At 38.7% G+C, this 16,023-nt stretch overlaps 1 protein-coding gene across 1 annotated transcript in view; it reads left to right on the top strand.

The window, feature by feature from the left end:
* The window catches only part of Dnah12 (dynein axonemal heavy chain 12), a 155,360-nt gene that overhangs the window by 67,816 nt on the left and 71,521 nt on the right, over positions 1 to 16,023 (top strand). The window contains exons 37-43 of the mRNA XM_050158197.1: positions 781 to 969; positions 3,855 to 4,006; positions 5,130 to 5,268; positions 6,301 to 6,467; positions 11,815 to 12,070; positions 14,878 to 15,177; positions 15,756 to 15,934. Coding sequence (XP_050014154.1) covers positions 781 to 969; positions 3,855 to 4,006; positions 5,130 to 5,268; positions 6,301 to 6,467; positions 11,815 to 12,070; positions 14,878 to 15,177; positions 15,756 to 15,934 — 1,382 coding nt within the window. The remainder of the gene's footprint in view (positions 1 to 780; positions 970 to 3,854; positions 4,007 to 5,129; positions 5,269 to 6,300; positions 6,468 to 11,814; positions 12,071 to 14,877; positions 15,178 to 15,755; positions 15,935 to 16,023) is intronic.

Below are 16,023 nucleotides of genomic sequence, written 5' to 3'. Positions count from 1 at the left end.
TTGCTAATGAGGTTGAGCATGACCTTAGGTGTCTTTTGGCCATTTGAACTTCTTCTTTTGAGAATTCTCTGTTCATTTCAGTGCCCCATTTTTTAATTGGGTTAATTAGCATTTTAGAGTCTAGTTTCTTGAGTTGGGGGCGATGTTTTTGTTTAGTCAGATAAGACATGCACATAGAATAAAATTCAAAAGTCAAAAGCATATTTTCCATTCATACCAATCTCCCAGGCACCCTCAAGGCAATGATTTCTAGTGCCCCACATAGCCTTATAAAGACATTACACACACACACACACACACACACACACACACACACACAGACAGTTTCCTGTGTACGTATTTTATGTGTCACTAATTACTAATTATATTACAAATGATATTTACTAATTTGCATCTCACTTGCAGTATGTCTTGGTACAGAGTTGCATCATTTTTAAAAGCTGTGTATCCATCAGCACGTGTGGTATACTCTAAATAACCCAGACTTCCAGGAAGAAATAGTGATGTAACCAATGTTTTTATATATGTCATTTCACTGCTAGGAGTGTATTTAAGGACGAATTAAATACAGGTCCCTCGGCCATTTGGTGTAGGTATTTAAGTTTTTATCACTATTGCCAAAGGAATGCTTCTATATATAATTTAGCTGTACCAAGCTCTACTTCGTTTATCTGCATGACCTTTCCAGTAATGTAAGCAGGTTTAATATATTAAATTTTAGTTATTTCTTCTAAATTTTCTTTAAAGATAATCACTATAAGTTAACTTTTTCACCAACAGGCCTGTTTTATATTCTCCTTGATTTGGTCAATTGGAGCAAGTTGTGATACAAATGGCCGCCTTGCTTTTGATAATTTCATACGATCCATTGTATCAGGGAAGAACGAAGAAGACCCATTGCCAAACTCTGTGGGTAAATGGGAATGCCCATTTGATGAAAAAGGCCTGGTCTATGACTACATGTATGAGGTATGACCTAAAGTGCATATCAGGACAAAATGTGAAACACAAAAACCTATGTCAGGCCGGGCGATGGTGGCGCACACCTTTAATCCCAGCACTTGGGAGGCAGAGGCAGGCGGATCTCTGTGAGTTCGAGACCATCCTGGTCTACAAGAGATAGTTCCAGGACAGGCTTCAAAACCACAGAGAAACCCTGTCTCGAAAAAACAAAAAAAAAAAAAAACAAAAAAAAAAAAACCTATGTCAGCACCCACAGTGCCTGAGTTCACCAGAGTCGTGGTTCTGTGGTAAGGTGCTTGGTCCCTTCTCTCTTCTCTCGTAGACCCGGTCCAGTTATGACATCACCTGCAACTTAATTTACTTTTCCACTCTGTTAAAGGAAGCAGAAAATATTTAATCAGTCATCTTATTCATGCAAATTTCATTTTATGGTTATGAGATCTAATTAGAGCCTTGTTATAATTTTACCTAATTTACTAGAAAGAGAACGGACTCAAACCCAACTAGCAGTGGAAAACTCACTCCTTCACCCAAATCATACTTGAGTTTTAAGAATATGACCAAAACCAGTTTTATCTTTATTAGTCATAGAGGAAAGTCAGTGAAATAATCTCTAAAGTAAATAATCAAGAGACAGTAGCTTAAAGCATGCTTTCTAAAAACTGAAAGTAATTATCAGAATATCCAGTTTAAGCAGGTTAAAGTAGGGGAATGGCTCAGCAGTTGAGAGCATTGACTGTTACTCTGAAGGACCCGACTTCAGATCCCAGCACCCACATGACAGCTCACAACTGTCTGTAACTCCAGTTCCAGAGAATCTGACAGTTACACCACTGCACATAAAATAAAGTTAAATAAATTATTATTAAAAATAAAATAAATAAATAGATAGGTAAAAGTAGTTGCCTTTGGGAAAGAGAAAATGGGAATTAAGAACTATTCTTTTGTTTAATTTTTTTGTTTGTTTTCGAGAAAGGGTTTCTCTGTGTAACCCTGACTGTCCTGGAACTCGCTTTATAGACCAGGCTGGCCTCGAACTCAGGGATCTGTGTGCCTCACTCTCCTGAGTGCTGGGACTAAAGGTGTGCACCACCATATCTGGCATCTTTTTCTTAATCAAATAAAACTTTTAACTCTAAAATACATGTGTGTGTAACTTTAATATGACTCTACAAGTTTTTTTTAAATGAATTATTGAGCCAGTAATATGACAATGAGTAAAAAACACTTGGCACCCAAACTGAGTTCTACCCTGTCTGCCTGGCAGTGGAGGAGAGCAGGGCTCCCAGAAGTTGTCCTCTGACCTCCCTCCATATGCGCGCTGTGGCACCTGTTTGCCCAATAGAATGTAGCAGAAATTGTTAGCCCCAGCTCTAGAACTGGAGCAGCTCCTCGACTCTGGCTACTTTGCCGGAATTAACTGTTATAATTAGATAGTAGAAGACTTGGGGATGGACAGGGGAAGGGAAGAATAATCAGAAGAAAGTAATGGTCGCGCTGGTTCTGACTGGAAGATATCAGGACAGCGGCTGTGTCCGGCCAGTGGCTCAAAAGAATTTCAAGACGTTGGTTTTGTGTTGTGTTTTGTTTCTGTTTTTTCAAGATAAGGTTTCCTTGCAGCCCTGGCTGTCCTGGACCAGGCTGGCCTTGAACTCAGAGAGATTTACCTGCACGTGTTTCCAGAGTGCTGGAATTAACCACTCAGCAGGAATTAGAAGACTTTAATTGTACAGCTCTGCTGATTATCTTGTCTAAACATCAGCCTAGGTCAAAAGGGCAAAATGGCAAAGGAATACAGATGCCTCAAATGATGTTTTATTTTTAGTTAGATTATAGCTCATTTACTTCAACACATGAAAGATACAAAACCAAAATTTAGCAACTTGTAACTTAAGTTACACTAGAATAGTTTGAAACAAATACTCAGCGTATGCAAAAGGACATATTACAGGCATTTAGGGAAGATTAGATATTAAGAGGGCATAAATTCAGCTGGGCATGGTGGTGTGTGCCTTTAGTCCCAGCACTCAGGAGACAGAGTTCAAGGCCAGCCTGGTTTACATAGTAAGCTCCAGGACAGCCACAGCTATGGCTGTCTCAAACTAAAGGTCATAAATTCTAGATACATTGAGTTTATGATAAAGTGATATTTACTTTCTTTGGATTATCATTAAAAATTAGTTGTATTAAGTGGGTGTTAGTTTCATGGATGTTTATTTATTAATCTGCTTTATGACTGAAGATATTACTTATATTTTATATGAATAATTATAATATTTCATTTTAGAGGAGGAAAAGGCTAAAGTTTTTAATTTTGGGAAGTTTCCTTTAGAATATTTAAAATTTTTTATGTGTATGGGTGTTTTGCCTGCATGTATGTATGTGCATGCCTGTTGCCTACAGAGGTCAGAAAAAGGCGCCAGATCCCCTGGAACTGGAGTTACAGACAGTTCTTAGCTGACATGTGGGTTCTGGACATTGAATCTGGGTCCTCTGGAAGAGCATCAGAGAGAGCCATCTCTCCCTGATTTAGAATTTTTAATAAAACTTACTTTTCAAAAAGACAGTAAAGTCCCCTGTCATCCAGGCCCAGAGGCTCTGGCTGTGATGTCAATGGCCTTTTGATGGTGTCTCGGGTTACAAACCCTGACCACAGCGGCCTTCTGTGGCCCGTTTGTATTTGTTCTTCTGTAAACTGCACGTTTGTGTCCGTTATCCATCTTTTGACTGAGTGAACTTTTCCTTGTCAATGCTAAAATGTCACTGTGTTACAGTTGTTATATTTTATCTAAAGGCTTACATCTTTACAAGCAAATGGTGTAAGTATTGAACACATGCTCTCAGATGTAGAACTGCATAGTTGTAATATTTTAAAACATATTTTCCTGCAGCTAAAAAACAGAGGTCGCTGGCTCCACTGGAATGAATTAATTAAAAGTTCTAATTTAGAAGACAAACGAACCAAAATTCAAGATCTCATCATCCCTACAATGGACACAATTAGATATACTTTCCTAATGGATTTGAGTATTACCTATGCAAAGTAAGAAACTCTACTATAAACATGAATTCTAAATAAAACAGTACCATTCTAATAAAATGGTAGCATTTTAAAAAGTGAACTTTGAAGTCATTGAGTTTCAGGTGACTGAGACCATGGCTGGGAATTGATTAGCATGTTCTAAATGATATTTACTACTATTGGAAAACCTAGAATTCGGCTCTCTTATTGCTCACTCTGAAGTTTTAACAGACCCATAGTTCATTACCTCTTACGTCACCAAAAATCACCCGCAGTGTTACTATTGAAAAGCTATATATTCTGGGATGGGGGAATGATTCAGTCAGTAAAGTATTTATTCATAAGATGCAGAACCAGACTCCACATAGAAAGCAACAGGCATGGTGGTGCACGCTTGTAATCACAGCTCTGGCAAGATGGGAGACAGACAGGCAGAACCCTGGAAGCACATGGGCCAGCTAGCCTAGCCTTCTTGGCAAAGTTCCAGACCAGTGAGGAACCCTGCCTCAAACAAAAGGTGGCGAGTACCTAGGAATACCACCATGGTCGTCTCTGAACTCCATACATCTGGTGCCTGAGCATGCCTTTACATACAAATGCACTCACACAAACCACCACCTCTCTAGTCTATGCATTTTGTGTAAAGGTTCAGTCTCTCCTTTTGGAGAATACTCTTATCCCTGCTTCTCGTCCCACATTAGTAATGTTGGGATTGCGTACACCAGCTACCAGGACACTGTTACATGGCCTCCAGGAATCCAAACTCAGGTGTGCTTGGCTCTGCCTTTACTAGTCCTCACAATTATACACGTGTGGAGTTTTAGTAGAAATTACTTGACTACTATTTAAAGATTTTTGTTTTCTTTGTTTTTGGCTTTCTTGTTTGTTTGTTTTGTTTATTTTGGTTTTTTGAGACAGGGTTTCTCTGTAGCTTTGGAGCCTGTCCTGGAAATAGCTCTCATAGACCAGGCTGGCCTCGAACTCACAGAGATCCGCCTGCCTCTGCTCCCAAGCCCCAGGATTAACAGCGTGTGCCACTGCCACCCAGCTATTTAAAGTTTTTAAAATACTTGAGTTTTTTCCCAGAAAAATGCTTTTATACTTTCTTCCATTTTGAATTATGTTATTCATTGTTTTTATAAAGGCCACTGCTTTTTGTGGGTCCGACTGGTACAGGAAAGTCAGTGTATGTCAAGGATAAGCTAATGAATCACTTGGAAAAAGACAAGTACTTTCCTTTCTATGTGAATTTCTCTGCACGGACCAGTGCCAATCAGGTTCAGGTTTGTATAAAACCGGATTTGGGTTTGTAACCATTATACCTTATCTTACTTGATAAATATTAAAATATTTAAAGCTATATGTTAAATATGCAACTTTGTAAATCCGTGAATCGGAAGATAACACTTATACATTAGCCCTTTAAGACTTATCATTAATTTTGACTTGAGAAGCAATGATTGATTTAACTGGAGAAGAAAGTCTAAGAGACGTTCACATGTGTGCGTAGAAGAGTGGTGGGCGGGCACAGGAGAATATCCGGTTGTTTTTTCTATACTCTTCTGTGTGGCTTTTAGGGGCATTTGCTGCTCACCTGTTGGTCCACTATATCTATTGCAAGATCTTCTTTTGTCTCTAAATATAACAAGCTGAAGCTATTTCATGAAGCTCCTTGTAATTGCCACACTTAGCATCTCTTCCTAAATTTGTGCCTTCTTACTCTCCCCAACCCTATTTCTGTTCTTAATTTAAAAGTCTTGCTAAGTTGGCATACTGCAAAATTTTTGAATAGAATAATTTTGGTATTCAGTTTTACAACAAACAAGCATGTTTAAAACTTATCAGAAATATTTAAAAAGCATATACATTTATGTTGGCTATAAAACACAACAAAGGTTGAAAAAAATAATGCTTTTAAACCTTAGGTAAAGGGGTATCCAGTGTGAGAAAAGGATTATAGAATTATAGATGTGTATATAGAATGCAAGCTTACCGTGTAAATACCTATGATAACTCTAAGTGCAGGGGAGCATTTCAACACATGTTATTTGAAATGATGTTGAGTTTAAAGTTTAGTATCATTTTAAGTAAGAGTAACTTAGGGTAATTAAACACATGACATTATTTCCTCTCAAAGATTGTTAGTAATTTTTTCTAATGTTAACTTTTATGTTAAGCTACTAACTAATTAAATAAACAGTAGCTGTTACTAGTATACAATTGGTATTGGCCACATAGTGACTTAATCAACGATGATAATATTAAGTTTGTAATACTGACATAGATAAATATACTTTTTCTTTTTAAATTTTTAGAACATCATCATGGCTAGATTGGACAAAAGGCGCAAGGGAGTATTTGGACCACCTATGGGAAAGAAGTGTGTAGTGTTTATAGATGATATGAATATGCCTTCACTGGAGAAATATGGAGCCCAACCTCCTATTGAGTTATTACGACAGTTTTTTGATTGTGGACATTGGTAAATAATTGATTTAAAGTCTTTTTCATTTTATTTATTCTCCTCTTATATAGTACATCCCTACCACAGCCTCCTCTCCTCCAGATCTACTTTTCCTAGGCTCTCCTTTGGAAGAGAGCAGGCCTCCCAGAGATAACAACCAAACATGGCATAACAAGATTCGATAAAACTAGGCACAAACCTATACATCAAGGCTGGATGAGGTAACCCAGTAGGAGGGAAAGGGTCTCAAGAGTAAGCAAAAGAGTCACAGACACCCCCACTCTCACTATTAGGAGTCCCACAAGCTAACAATATATGCAGAGGATCTGGTGCAGACCCGTGCAGGTTACATGATTGCCGCTTCAGTCTCTGTGACCTCCTGTGAGCCCTGCTTAGCTGATTCTGTGGGCCGTGTTCTCCTGGTGTGCTTGACCCCTCTGGCTCCTACAGTCCTTCCTCCCACTCTTCAGGTTCCCAGAACTCTGCCTAAAGTCTGGCCGTGGATCTCTGCTTCTCTACCAGAGAAAGCTTCGCTGATGGTGACCGGGATAGGCACTGATCTTTGAGCATAGCAGGATATCATTAGGAATCATTTCATTGACTTTTTTTCTTTTGCTAGTTTTGTTTGGATCTGTCCTAGGATCCTGGGCCATCCAGCTTCCAGTTCCTGATCCAGACAGTGTCTGGCATGAGCTCCCTCTTGTGGCCTGAGCCTCAAGTAAAACCAGTCCCACTCCAAATTCTGAGCCACAATTGCCCTAGGACTTCAGGCAAGACAGGTTATGGGTCAAAGGTTTGGTGGCTGCCAGTGTTCTAGCCCCACCACTGGAAGTCTTGCTTGGTTACTGAAGATGATGGCTAGTTTAGCCTCTATATCCTTCATTCCTAGGAGTCCTCACGAGGGTCATCCTCACAGGTTCTAAGGTGTTTCCACTGCACTAGGTTTCCACATTAGCTCCTAAAGTGCTCCCCCACAATCCCAGTCATCTCTTCCTCCATCCTTCCCTTCTCTACCTGATCTCTTCTGTTCCCATACCCACCCTCAGTCCACCCACATAATCCTTTCATTTCCTCTTCCTAGAGAGATCCATGTAGTGCTCCTTAGAACTCTTTGTTACTTAGCCCTCTTGTAGAAAGAGATTGCTTGTTCGTGTCCCAGCTGCCCAGACCCAAATAATCACACAGAAACTATATTAATTGCAACACTGTTAGGCCAACGACTTAGGTGTATTCTTACCTAGCTCTTATATCTTAAATTAACCTATTTCTATTAATCGGTGTATTGCCATGAGGCTGTGAGTTACCAGGTAAGGTTCCAGTGTCTGTCTCCTTTGGCAGCTACAAGGCATCTCCTTGACTCTGCCTACTCTCTCTATATATCTCTGTTCAAATTTCCCACCTGGTATTACTCTGCTAAGCAGTTGGTCAAGACAGCTTTATTCAGCTTTATTCACTAGCCAATAAAAGCAACACATACAGAAGTTCATCCCACATCACCCTCTGGGTCTGTGGATTGTAGTGGTACTATCCTTCACTTAACAGCTAATATCCGCTTATAAGTTAGTACATATCTTGTTCTTCTTTCTGGTTCTGGGTTACCTCACTCAGGATGTTTTTTTTCTAATTCCATCTATTTACCTGCATATTTCATGATGTCATTTTTTTTTTTTTTTTGGTTTTTCGAGACAGGGGTTTCTCTGTGGTTTTGAAGCCTGTCCTGGAACTATCTCTTGTAGACCAGGCTGGTCTCGAACTCACAGAGATCCGCCTGCCTCTGCCTCCCAAGTGCTGGGATTAAAGGCGTGCGCCACCACCGCCTGGCTCATGATGTCATTTTTAAGCAGCTGAGTAATACTCCATTTTTGAAGAGTTTGTCATACTTTTTTATATTTGAGATTACAGTTTAGCTACAGCAGCTCTCCCTTCCCTCTCCTTCAAGCCTTCCCACATACCCTTTCCTGCTTTTCTTCAAATTCATATATTCTCTTTTTTTCCCCACTAATTTTAGTACTACATATTTTTATCCACTCTTTGATTGAAGAACGTCTAGGTTGTTTCCAATTTCTGGATATTATGAGTAAAGCCTCTATCCACATAGTTGAGCAAGTGGGAATCCTTTGGGAATATGCCCAGTAGTGGTATAACTGGGTCTTGAGATAGAGTGAGTCCCAATTTTCAGAGGAACTACCATATTGATTTCCATGTACAAGTTTGCACTCCCACCAGCAATGGAGGAGTGTTCCACTTGCTCTACATCCTCACCAGCATGTGCTGTCACTTGTGGTATTTATCTTAGCCATTCTGATGAGTATAAGATGGAATCTCAAAGTAGTTTTTATTTGCATTTCACTGATGGTTAAGGATGTTGAACCTTTAAGTGTTTCTTAGCTATTTGAGATTTCGCTATTGACAAATCTCTGTTTAGACCTGTAACCCCCATCTTTAATTGAATTATTTAGCTTGTTGATGTCTAGTTACTTGAGTTCTTTATATGTTTTGGATATTAGCCCTTTGTCAGATGTGGAGTTGGTGAAAATCTTATTCCATTCTGTAAACTGTCCTAGTGACTGTGTCCTTTGCTCTACCAAAGGTTTTCAGTTCATGAAGTCCCATAATGTCAATCTTAGTGCCTGTGGAATTGGTGTTCTGTTCAGAAAGTGGTCTTCAATGCCAATGAATTCAAGGCTATTCCCTACTTTCTCTATTATCAGGTTCAGTGTGTCTGTTTTTATGTTGAGATCTTTGATTAATTTAGACTTGGGTTTTGTGCAGGTTGATAAATATTTGCATTCTTTGACATGCCAATATCCCATTAGACCAGTACCATTTTTTGAAGATGCTTTCTTTTTTCCATTGTGTATTTCTGACTTCTTCATCAAAAACTAAGCATCTATGTGTATTTATGTCTGGATCTTTGATTCTATTCCAGTGATGAACATGCCTATACCAATACCATGTGGTTTTTATTACTATAGCTATGTAGTATAACTTGAAATCAGGAATGGTGTTATTTCCAGAATTTCTTTTATTATACAGCATTGTTTTAGCTATCCAGGGTTTGTTTGATTGTTTTCCCATATGAAATTGAGTATTGTCCATTCAATGTCTGTTGAATTATGTTGAAATTTTGATTGGGATTATATTGAATCTGTAGATTGCTTTTGGTAGGATGGCCATTTTACTATATTAATCCTACTGATCCATGAGCATGGAGAAATCTTTCCATCTTCTAATTTCTTCATTTCTTTCTTCAGAGACTTGAGGTTTTTATCATACAAGTCTTTCATTTGCTGGTTAGGTTACCCAGGATATTTTATATGATTTGAGGCTATTGCAAATGGTGTTGTTTCCCTGATTTTTTTTCTTAGTCTGTTTGACATTTGTATATAAGTGGGCTACTGATTTTTAGGGAGTTAATCTTGTATCCAGCCACTTTGCTGAAGGTGTTTATCAGCTGTAGGAGTTCCCTGGAAAACAAAACTGCTTATCTCATAGCTGGGAAGCAAAGAAGAAGATCTCCAGGGACCTGAACACTTTCTGCTCGTCCTCATCCCTCAGAGTTCTACTGCTTCTCATGCTGGCTACCAAGCTTTTTCTTTGGATCTTTGGGAACTATTCCAGATTTAAATTGTAGCAGTCACATAATTGGAATCAGTGTATGGCATTTATAGACTGGCTGCTTTCAATTAGTAATACACATTTTAATTTCTTTCATGTTTTCTTAGTGCTGGGTTAATAATGCTTTGTATAGATGCTCCATAATTTATTAGTCCACTCACCTGTTGAAGGATATCTTGGTTATTTTCAGGTTTAGATAACTGTTAATATTGCTACAGACAGTTGTATGAAAATATTTTCTGGATATATTTTAAGCTGCATCAGATAAACACCAGCTACATAAATAGCTAGTGTAATTAGTATCTTAATTTCTTTTCCTGTTGCTATGATAAAATACTTATGAGAAAAGGAGGCTATTTTAGCTCTTCCAGGTTACAGTCTACCATGGTGTAGAGAAATCAGGGCATCAGGAACTTATACAACCATCCACAGTCCATCTACAGTCGGAAGAGAATGCAGGCACCAAGTGTAGCTTGCTTTCTCCACTCTTACACAACCCAGGATCCCCAGCCTAGGATATGGTACCGCCCAAAGTGGACGGGATTTCCCACTTCAATTAATGTAATTAAGATAATCTCACATGGGGCTGGAGAGATGGCTCAGAGGTTAAGAGCATTGCCTGCTCTTCCAAAGGTCCTGAGTTCAATTTCCAGCACATGGTGGCTCACAACCATCTGTAATGAGGTCTGGTGCCCTCTTCTGGCCTGCAGGCATACACACAGACAGAATATTGTATACATAATAAATAAATATTTTTAAAAAAGATAATCTCACATAGATATTCTCAGAGGCCCATCTCCTGAGGAATTGCAAATTTTGACAATTAAAACTAACCTTCACAAATTGTTATGGTAATATTATGTTTGGTTTTAAGATGAGTATGGTAATACAGTCCCATAATCCCAGCACTCAGGAGGCTAGCCCTACAAAGTAAAACCCAGTATATATATTTTCTCCTAATCTATGTCTTATCTTCTTTATTGCCTTTCACAAATAGAAGTTTTTATTTTAATGAAGATCCCATTTTCAAATTATTTCTTTCACAGTTTGGGCTTTTTTTTTTTTTTTTTTTACCACAGCTTAAAAACCGACTGTACCTAAAGTCATTAGAATTTTCTCCAATGTTATCTTCTAAGACTGTGATGATTTTGCTCTTAATGTTTTGGTCTGTGATCCATTTTAATTAATTGTTGTGAAAGGTGTATAAAGTCAGTGCTTACATTTATTTTTCTACATATGGATGTCCTGGCATTATTTGTTGTAAAAACATTAATTTTTGCAAGGCCTGTGAACCCCACTCCCTATTCTTCACACCTTCTAGTGAAAGCTTCAATATTGAAGAACTTAACCAGATGGAAACAGTCAACTATATTTTGTTATTTGGATACCTGATTAGGACTTCTTTGAAGCTTTATGTTTCTCTAGTGGAGCCTTCTCTGTATACAAGTTGTGTGGGTAATATTTAGGCATTGTTAATGTACTCTAAAGACCCTAGATGACAGGAAGAGCAGGACTTTACCATACCAGAGTGATGTATACTTTATTGTTCAAACTGAGACACTGCTAAGAATAGAAGGACAGTGTTGGTGATAGCAAGCACAAACCAGACTCGTCCTAGGCAAAGTGGAACAATCACCCCTAACTTATAGTTATTCCCTTTACAAAAGCTAAAGCTAAGATTAAATTTCTAAGGTTATCCGTGCTTCATTTTATCTTTTCTTTCTTTGTCTTTGTGTGTGCTTTCTAGGTATGACCTCAAGGACACCAGTAAAATCACACTGGTTGACATAGAACTGATAGCAGCCATGGGTCCTCCAGGTGGTGGAAGGAATGCAGTCACTCCCCGTTTTATTCGACATTTCAATATCTGCACCATCAATTCTTTCAGTGATGAAACTATGGTCCGGATTTTCTCATCAATCATGGCATTCTACCTTAGGTCTCGTGAATTTCCTCCAGATTACTTTATAGTTGGAAACCAGATAGTCAGTGGGACTATGGAGGTGAGCATGTAGTGCAATGTAAGACATATTAGTGGCAGATGCTTCCCTTACTTGGTCTTCTTTAAAAAATGTCATTCCCTGGGCCATCTGTGGTTTCCTTTGTCAGAGATCCTGTTCCAGATGGTTTAAGAGCAGGAAGATCATAGATTTTGAACATGGAGAACCTAACTGGGGATGAGCTTTGGCTACTATTCCTAAGTGGATGTTCTAAGACAAGCAGTTTGACCTTTTGGAGGCCTAATGTTTAATCACTAAAATGAGATATGATACATGTTTCCTAAGGTTGTAAGAAATTTGCTCATAACCAGTACCTACCACATCATAATCATTTTCTTGATGGTTAGGTTCCCACTGTGGTATTTGTTAAATTTTCTTTTCTGTCTTCCTTCTTGTTCTTCATGCTTTTTTCTTTTTATTTATTTTTCTCTCATACAATACATCCCAATCGCAGTCTTCCTTTCCTCCACTCCTCCCAGCCTCCTACCTCTGCTCTACCTGAGATCCATGGCTCCTCCATTTTCCTTCAGAAAAAAGCAGGCCTCCCAGGAGAGCAACTGAACACTGCATAACAAGATACAATAAGACTAGGCACAAACCCTCATATCAAGCTGGATAAAGCAACCCAGTAGGAGGAAAAGGGTCCCAGGAGCAAATAAAAGAGTCACAGATCCCCCCACACACACTCACGCTGTTAGGAGTCCCGCAAGCTAACGACCATATCACATATACAGAAGACCTAGTGTAGACCCACGCAGGCTCTGTGATTGCCACTTCAGTCTCTGTGAGGCCCTATGAGCCCTGCTTAGTTGATTCTGTGTGATGTGTTCTACTGGTGTCCTCAACCTCTCTGTCCCCTACAATCTTTTCTCCCCTGTTCTGTGGGATTCCCTGAGCTCTGCCTACAGTTTGACTGTGAATCTCTACATCTGCTCCCATCAGCTGCTGGAGGAAGCCCCTTTGATGGCAATTAGGCTAGGGACTGACATGGTCTTATGGGTGTAATTTTTTAAGAAAATAAATGTAAGCATCTTATTACATACACATTGCTTTTATTCAGACCACATACATTTCAGTGAAAACTTAGAGCATGCAAGGATGGGGATAAAATACTTATGCCCATGTGGTCAAAGAACACCTCCTGATTCAGGGTGTGTTATCTGCCCTTACTCATAAGCCAGAACCAACCTCATATCAAGTGTTAACAGGGAAAATAATGCACTCGAAGGTAATTTAGTAATAATCTCACCAAACTAAACTGTCTGGATGCTTGATAAACAGAGGTCTAGGTACAAGGTATATCTTTGAAGGGCATGCCTACAGTGATTTACTTCCTCCCACTTGACTACACCTTGTAGTCTCCTGATAACGCACTGCACTATGAACCTGTCTAGGTCAGAGCACAGGATATAATCTCTTCCCAAAGCCCATCTTCTACCATTCAAGCCTTCAACATGAGAGCCATTGGTGGGAGCATTTCAGATTCAAACCATGACTAAGTGGAAGATGTTGTAATAGGAATGGCAGGCTGCTTCCCGCCACCCGGCTAGCTTTATACCCGAAATAATTACACGGAAACTGTATTCTTTTAAACACTGCTTGGCCCATTAGTTCCAGCCTCTTATTGGCTAGCTCTTACATATTGATCTAACCCATTTCTAATAATCTGTGTAGCCCATGAGGTGGCTTACCAGGGAAGATCTTAACCTGCTTCTGTCTGGAGTGGGAGAATCATGGCAACTCCTTGACTCAGCTTCTTTCTCCCAGCATTCTGTTCTGTCTACTCCGCCTACCTAATTTTCTGTCCTATCAGAGGCCAAGTAGTTTCTTTATTACTTAACCAACAAAAAAACAGATAGAAAGATGACCCTCCTCCATCAGGAAGATTTATTCTGATATAGGAAAGTGCTTTATTTGTAATAATATAATATTTAAAATATAACTCGGTATGAGTGGGCCTTGGCCGTGTAGAAGAGATTGTTTTTTTTTTCTCATTGAAGCATTAGAGATCTACCATGGGTAGACAGGGGGATAAACTACAAGCGTAGCAAATGAAAAATAGTCTTGTCGTTCTTTTTTGTCAGGATATATTAAATGATTAATTAACCTTTTTAAAGAGAATTAACTTTTCTATGATGAATACATCATTCAGAAAAAATATACTTTGTTTCTATATTTTATCAATTAAGATAAAAGAAGAATAAGAATCTAATAGGAAGGAAGGGAGAGAATTGATAGATTTAAGGTCATTGCTAATCTCAAAGATATTATTTCTTCTTTATTTGGGGTGCTTTATTTTTTTATTTTTATTTTTTGTTTGTTTTTCGAGACAGGGTTTCTCTGTAGCTTTGGTGCCTGTCCCAGAACTAGCTCTTGTAGACCAGGCTGGCCTCGAACTCACAGAGATCCGCCTGCCTCTGCCTCCCGAGTGCTGGGATTAAAGGCGTGTGCCCCTACCACCCGGCTATTTGGGGTGCTTTAGAATGAGTTACCTGATTTTAATTTCTATTGCGATTTTAAACTGCTTAATAACGTCCAGATTGCCTGTAAGTGGAACAATGACAGTGAATGGGAACTAAAGTCAGATTAAATGGAACTCAAGTTGAGGTACTATTCAGTGCACTCAGCTTCATAGTACCTGGTTGAGTGCTAGAGATCAAAATGAACATATACTCCATGCTAGGTTCAGTGTTTACATGCTTTCCGGAGCGATGTAATCTAATAGGATAAATGAAATATTATTAATACTATTTTAGGGCTGTTATTTATAGGTATTTCACTTTTGAATTGTTGCATTCTTTTCTCCACAGATATATAAGCAATCTATGAAGAATCTTTTGCCCACTCCTGCAAAATCTCATTATACCTTCAATCTGCGTGATTTCTCACGTGTCATCCGGGGCTGCTTGCTCATGGAGAGAGAGGCTGTGGAGAGCAAGCACACGATGATCCGCCTGTTTGTGCATGAGGTTCTCCGCGTGTTTTATGATCGCCTCATTAATGATGATGATCGAAACTGGCTCTTCATGTTAATTAAAACTGTTATCAAGGACTACTTTAAGGAGCCATTTGATGGTATCTTTTCTCACCTGCGAAAAGAGAATGCTCCAGTAAGTGTATTTAGCTATCAAAAGCATGTCAGGTTATTCTATAATGGCTGTTAATGAGACTGTACAGAGTGCATAGCATGGTACCAACTCATATGCTATTCTTAGCAAAGCGAGTCAGAAAAGATGGTTTTCCGATCTATAGAAAAAGCATCTGAAGAGATGGGTCAGCAGTTAAGAGCACTGGCTGCTCAGGTAGAGGACCAGGGTGATTCCTACCACCTTCATGGCAGTGCACGGCCACCTACATTCCCAGCTCCAGGAGCTCTGACAACCACTTCTGGCCTCTTCAGGCATAGCACACACACAACACAATTAGATACAAACCAGCAAAAATCTCATAAAATCTCATAAAATAAAAACAAATCTTTTTATTCCCAGTCTATAGAAAAAACAACAGAATTTTCTAGTTGCCAAATAAAGTTGTCATTTTATGTGTTAATTTTAGACAAACATTGTTTGCTATCTTAATATTTAAAGTAATTAGCTAGCAATCAACCCATGACATACATAAAACTATATTTTTTATTAAATTTATTTTGTAATTTAACTTTTATAACTTTATGATTTATACTCTACAGGTAACTGAAGAAGACATAAGAAATCTCATGTTTGGGGATTATATGAATCCTGATCTTGAAGGAGATGACCGAATTTACATTGAAATTCCAAGTATTCAGCAGTTTAATGATGTTGTTGACCAGTGCCTAGATGAGTATAATCAAACTCACAAAAGCAGAATGAATCTTGTTGTGTTCAGGTACCTATATTTTATTTATTGTTTCTATTATTTTATTTTTTAAAACAATGTTTTTTATTTTACATACCAATTTCAGTTCCCTCTCCCTC

The sequence above is a fragment of the Alexandromys fortis genome, unplaced genomic scaffold (assembly GCF_014885135.2).
Source record: "Alexandromys fortis isolate MF-2015 unplaced genomic scaffold, M_Fortis_MF-2015_v1.1 scaffold_106, whole genome shotgun sequence".
Lineage (NCBI taxonomy): Eukaryota > Metazoa > Chordata > Mammalia > Rodentia > Cricetidae > Alexandromys > Alexandromys fortis.
Note: the sequence above shows the minus strand (reverse complement) of the source record. Positions and strands in the feature narration are given on the sequence as shown.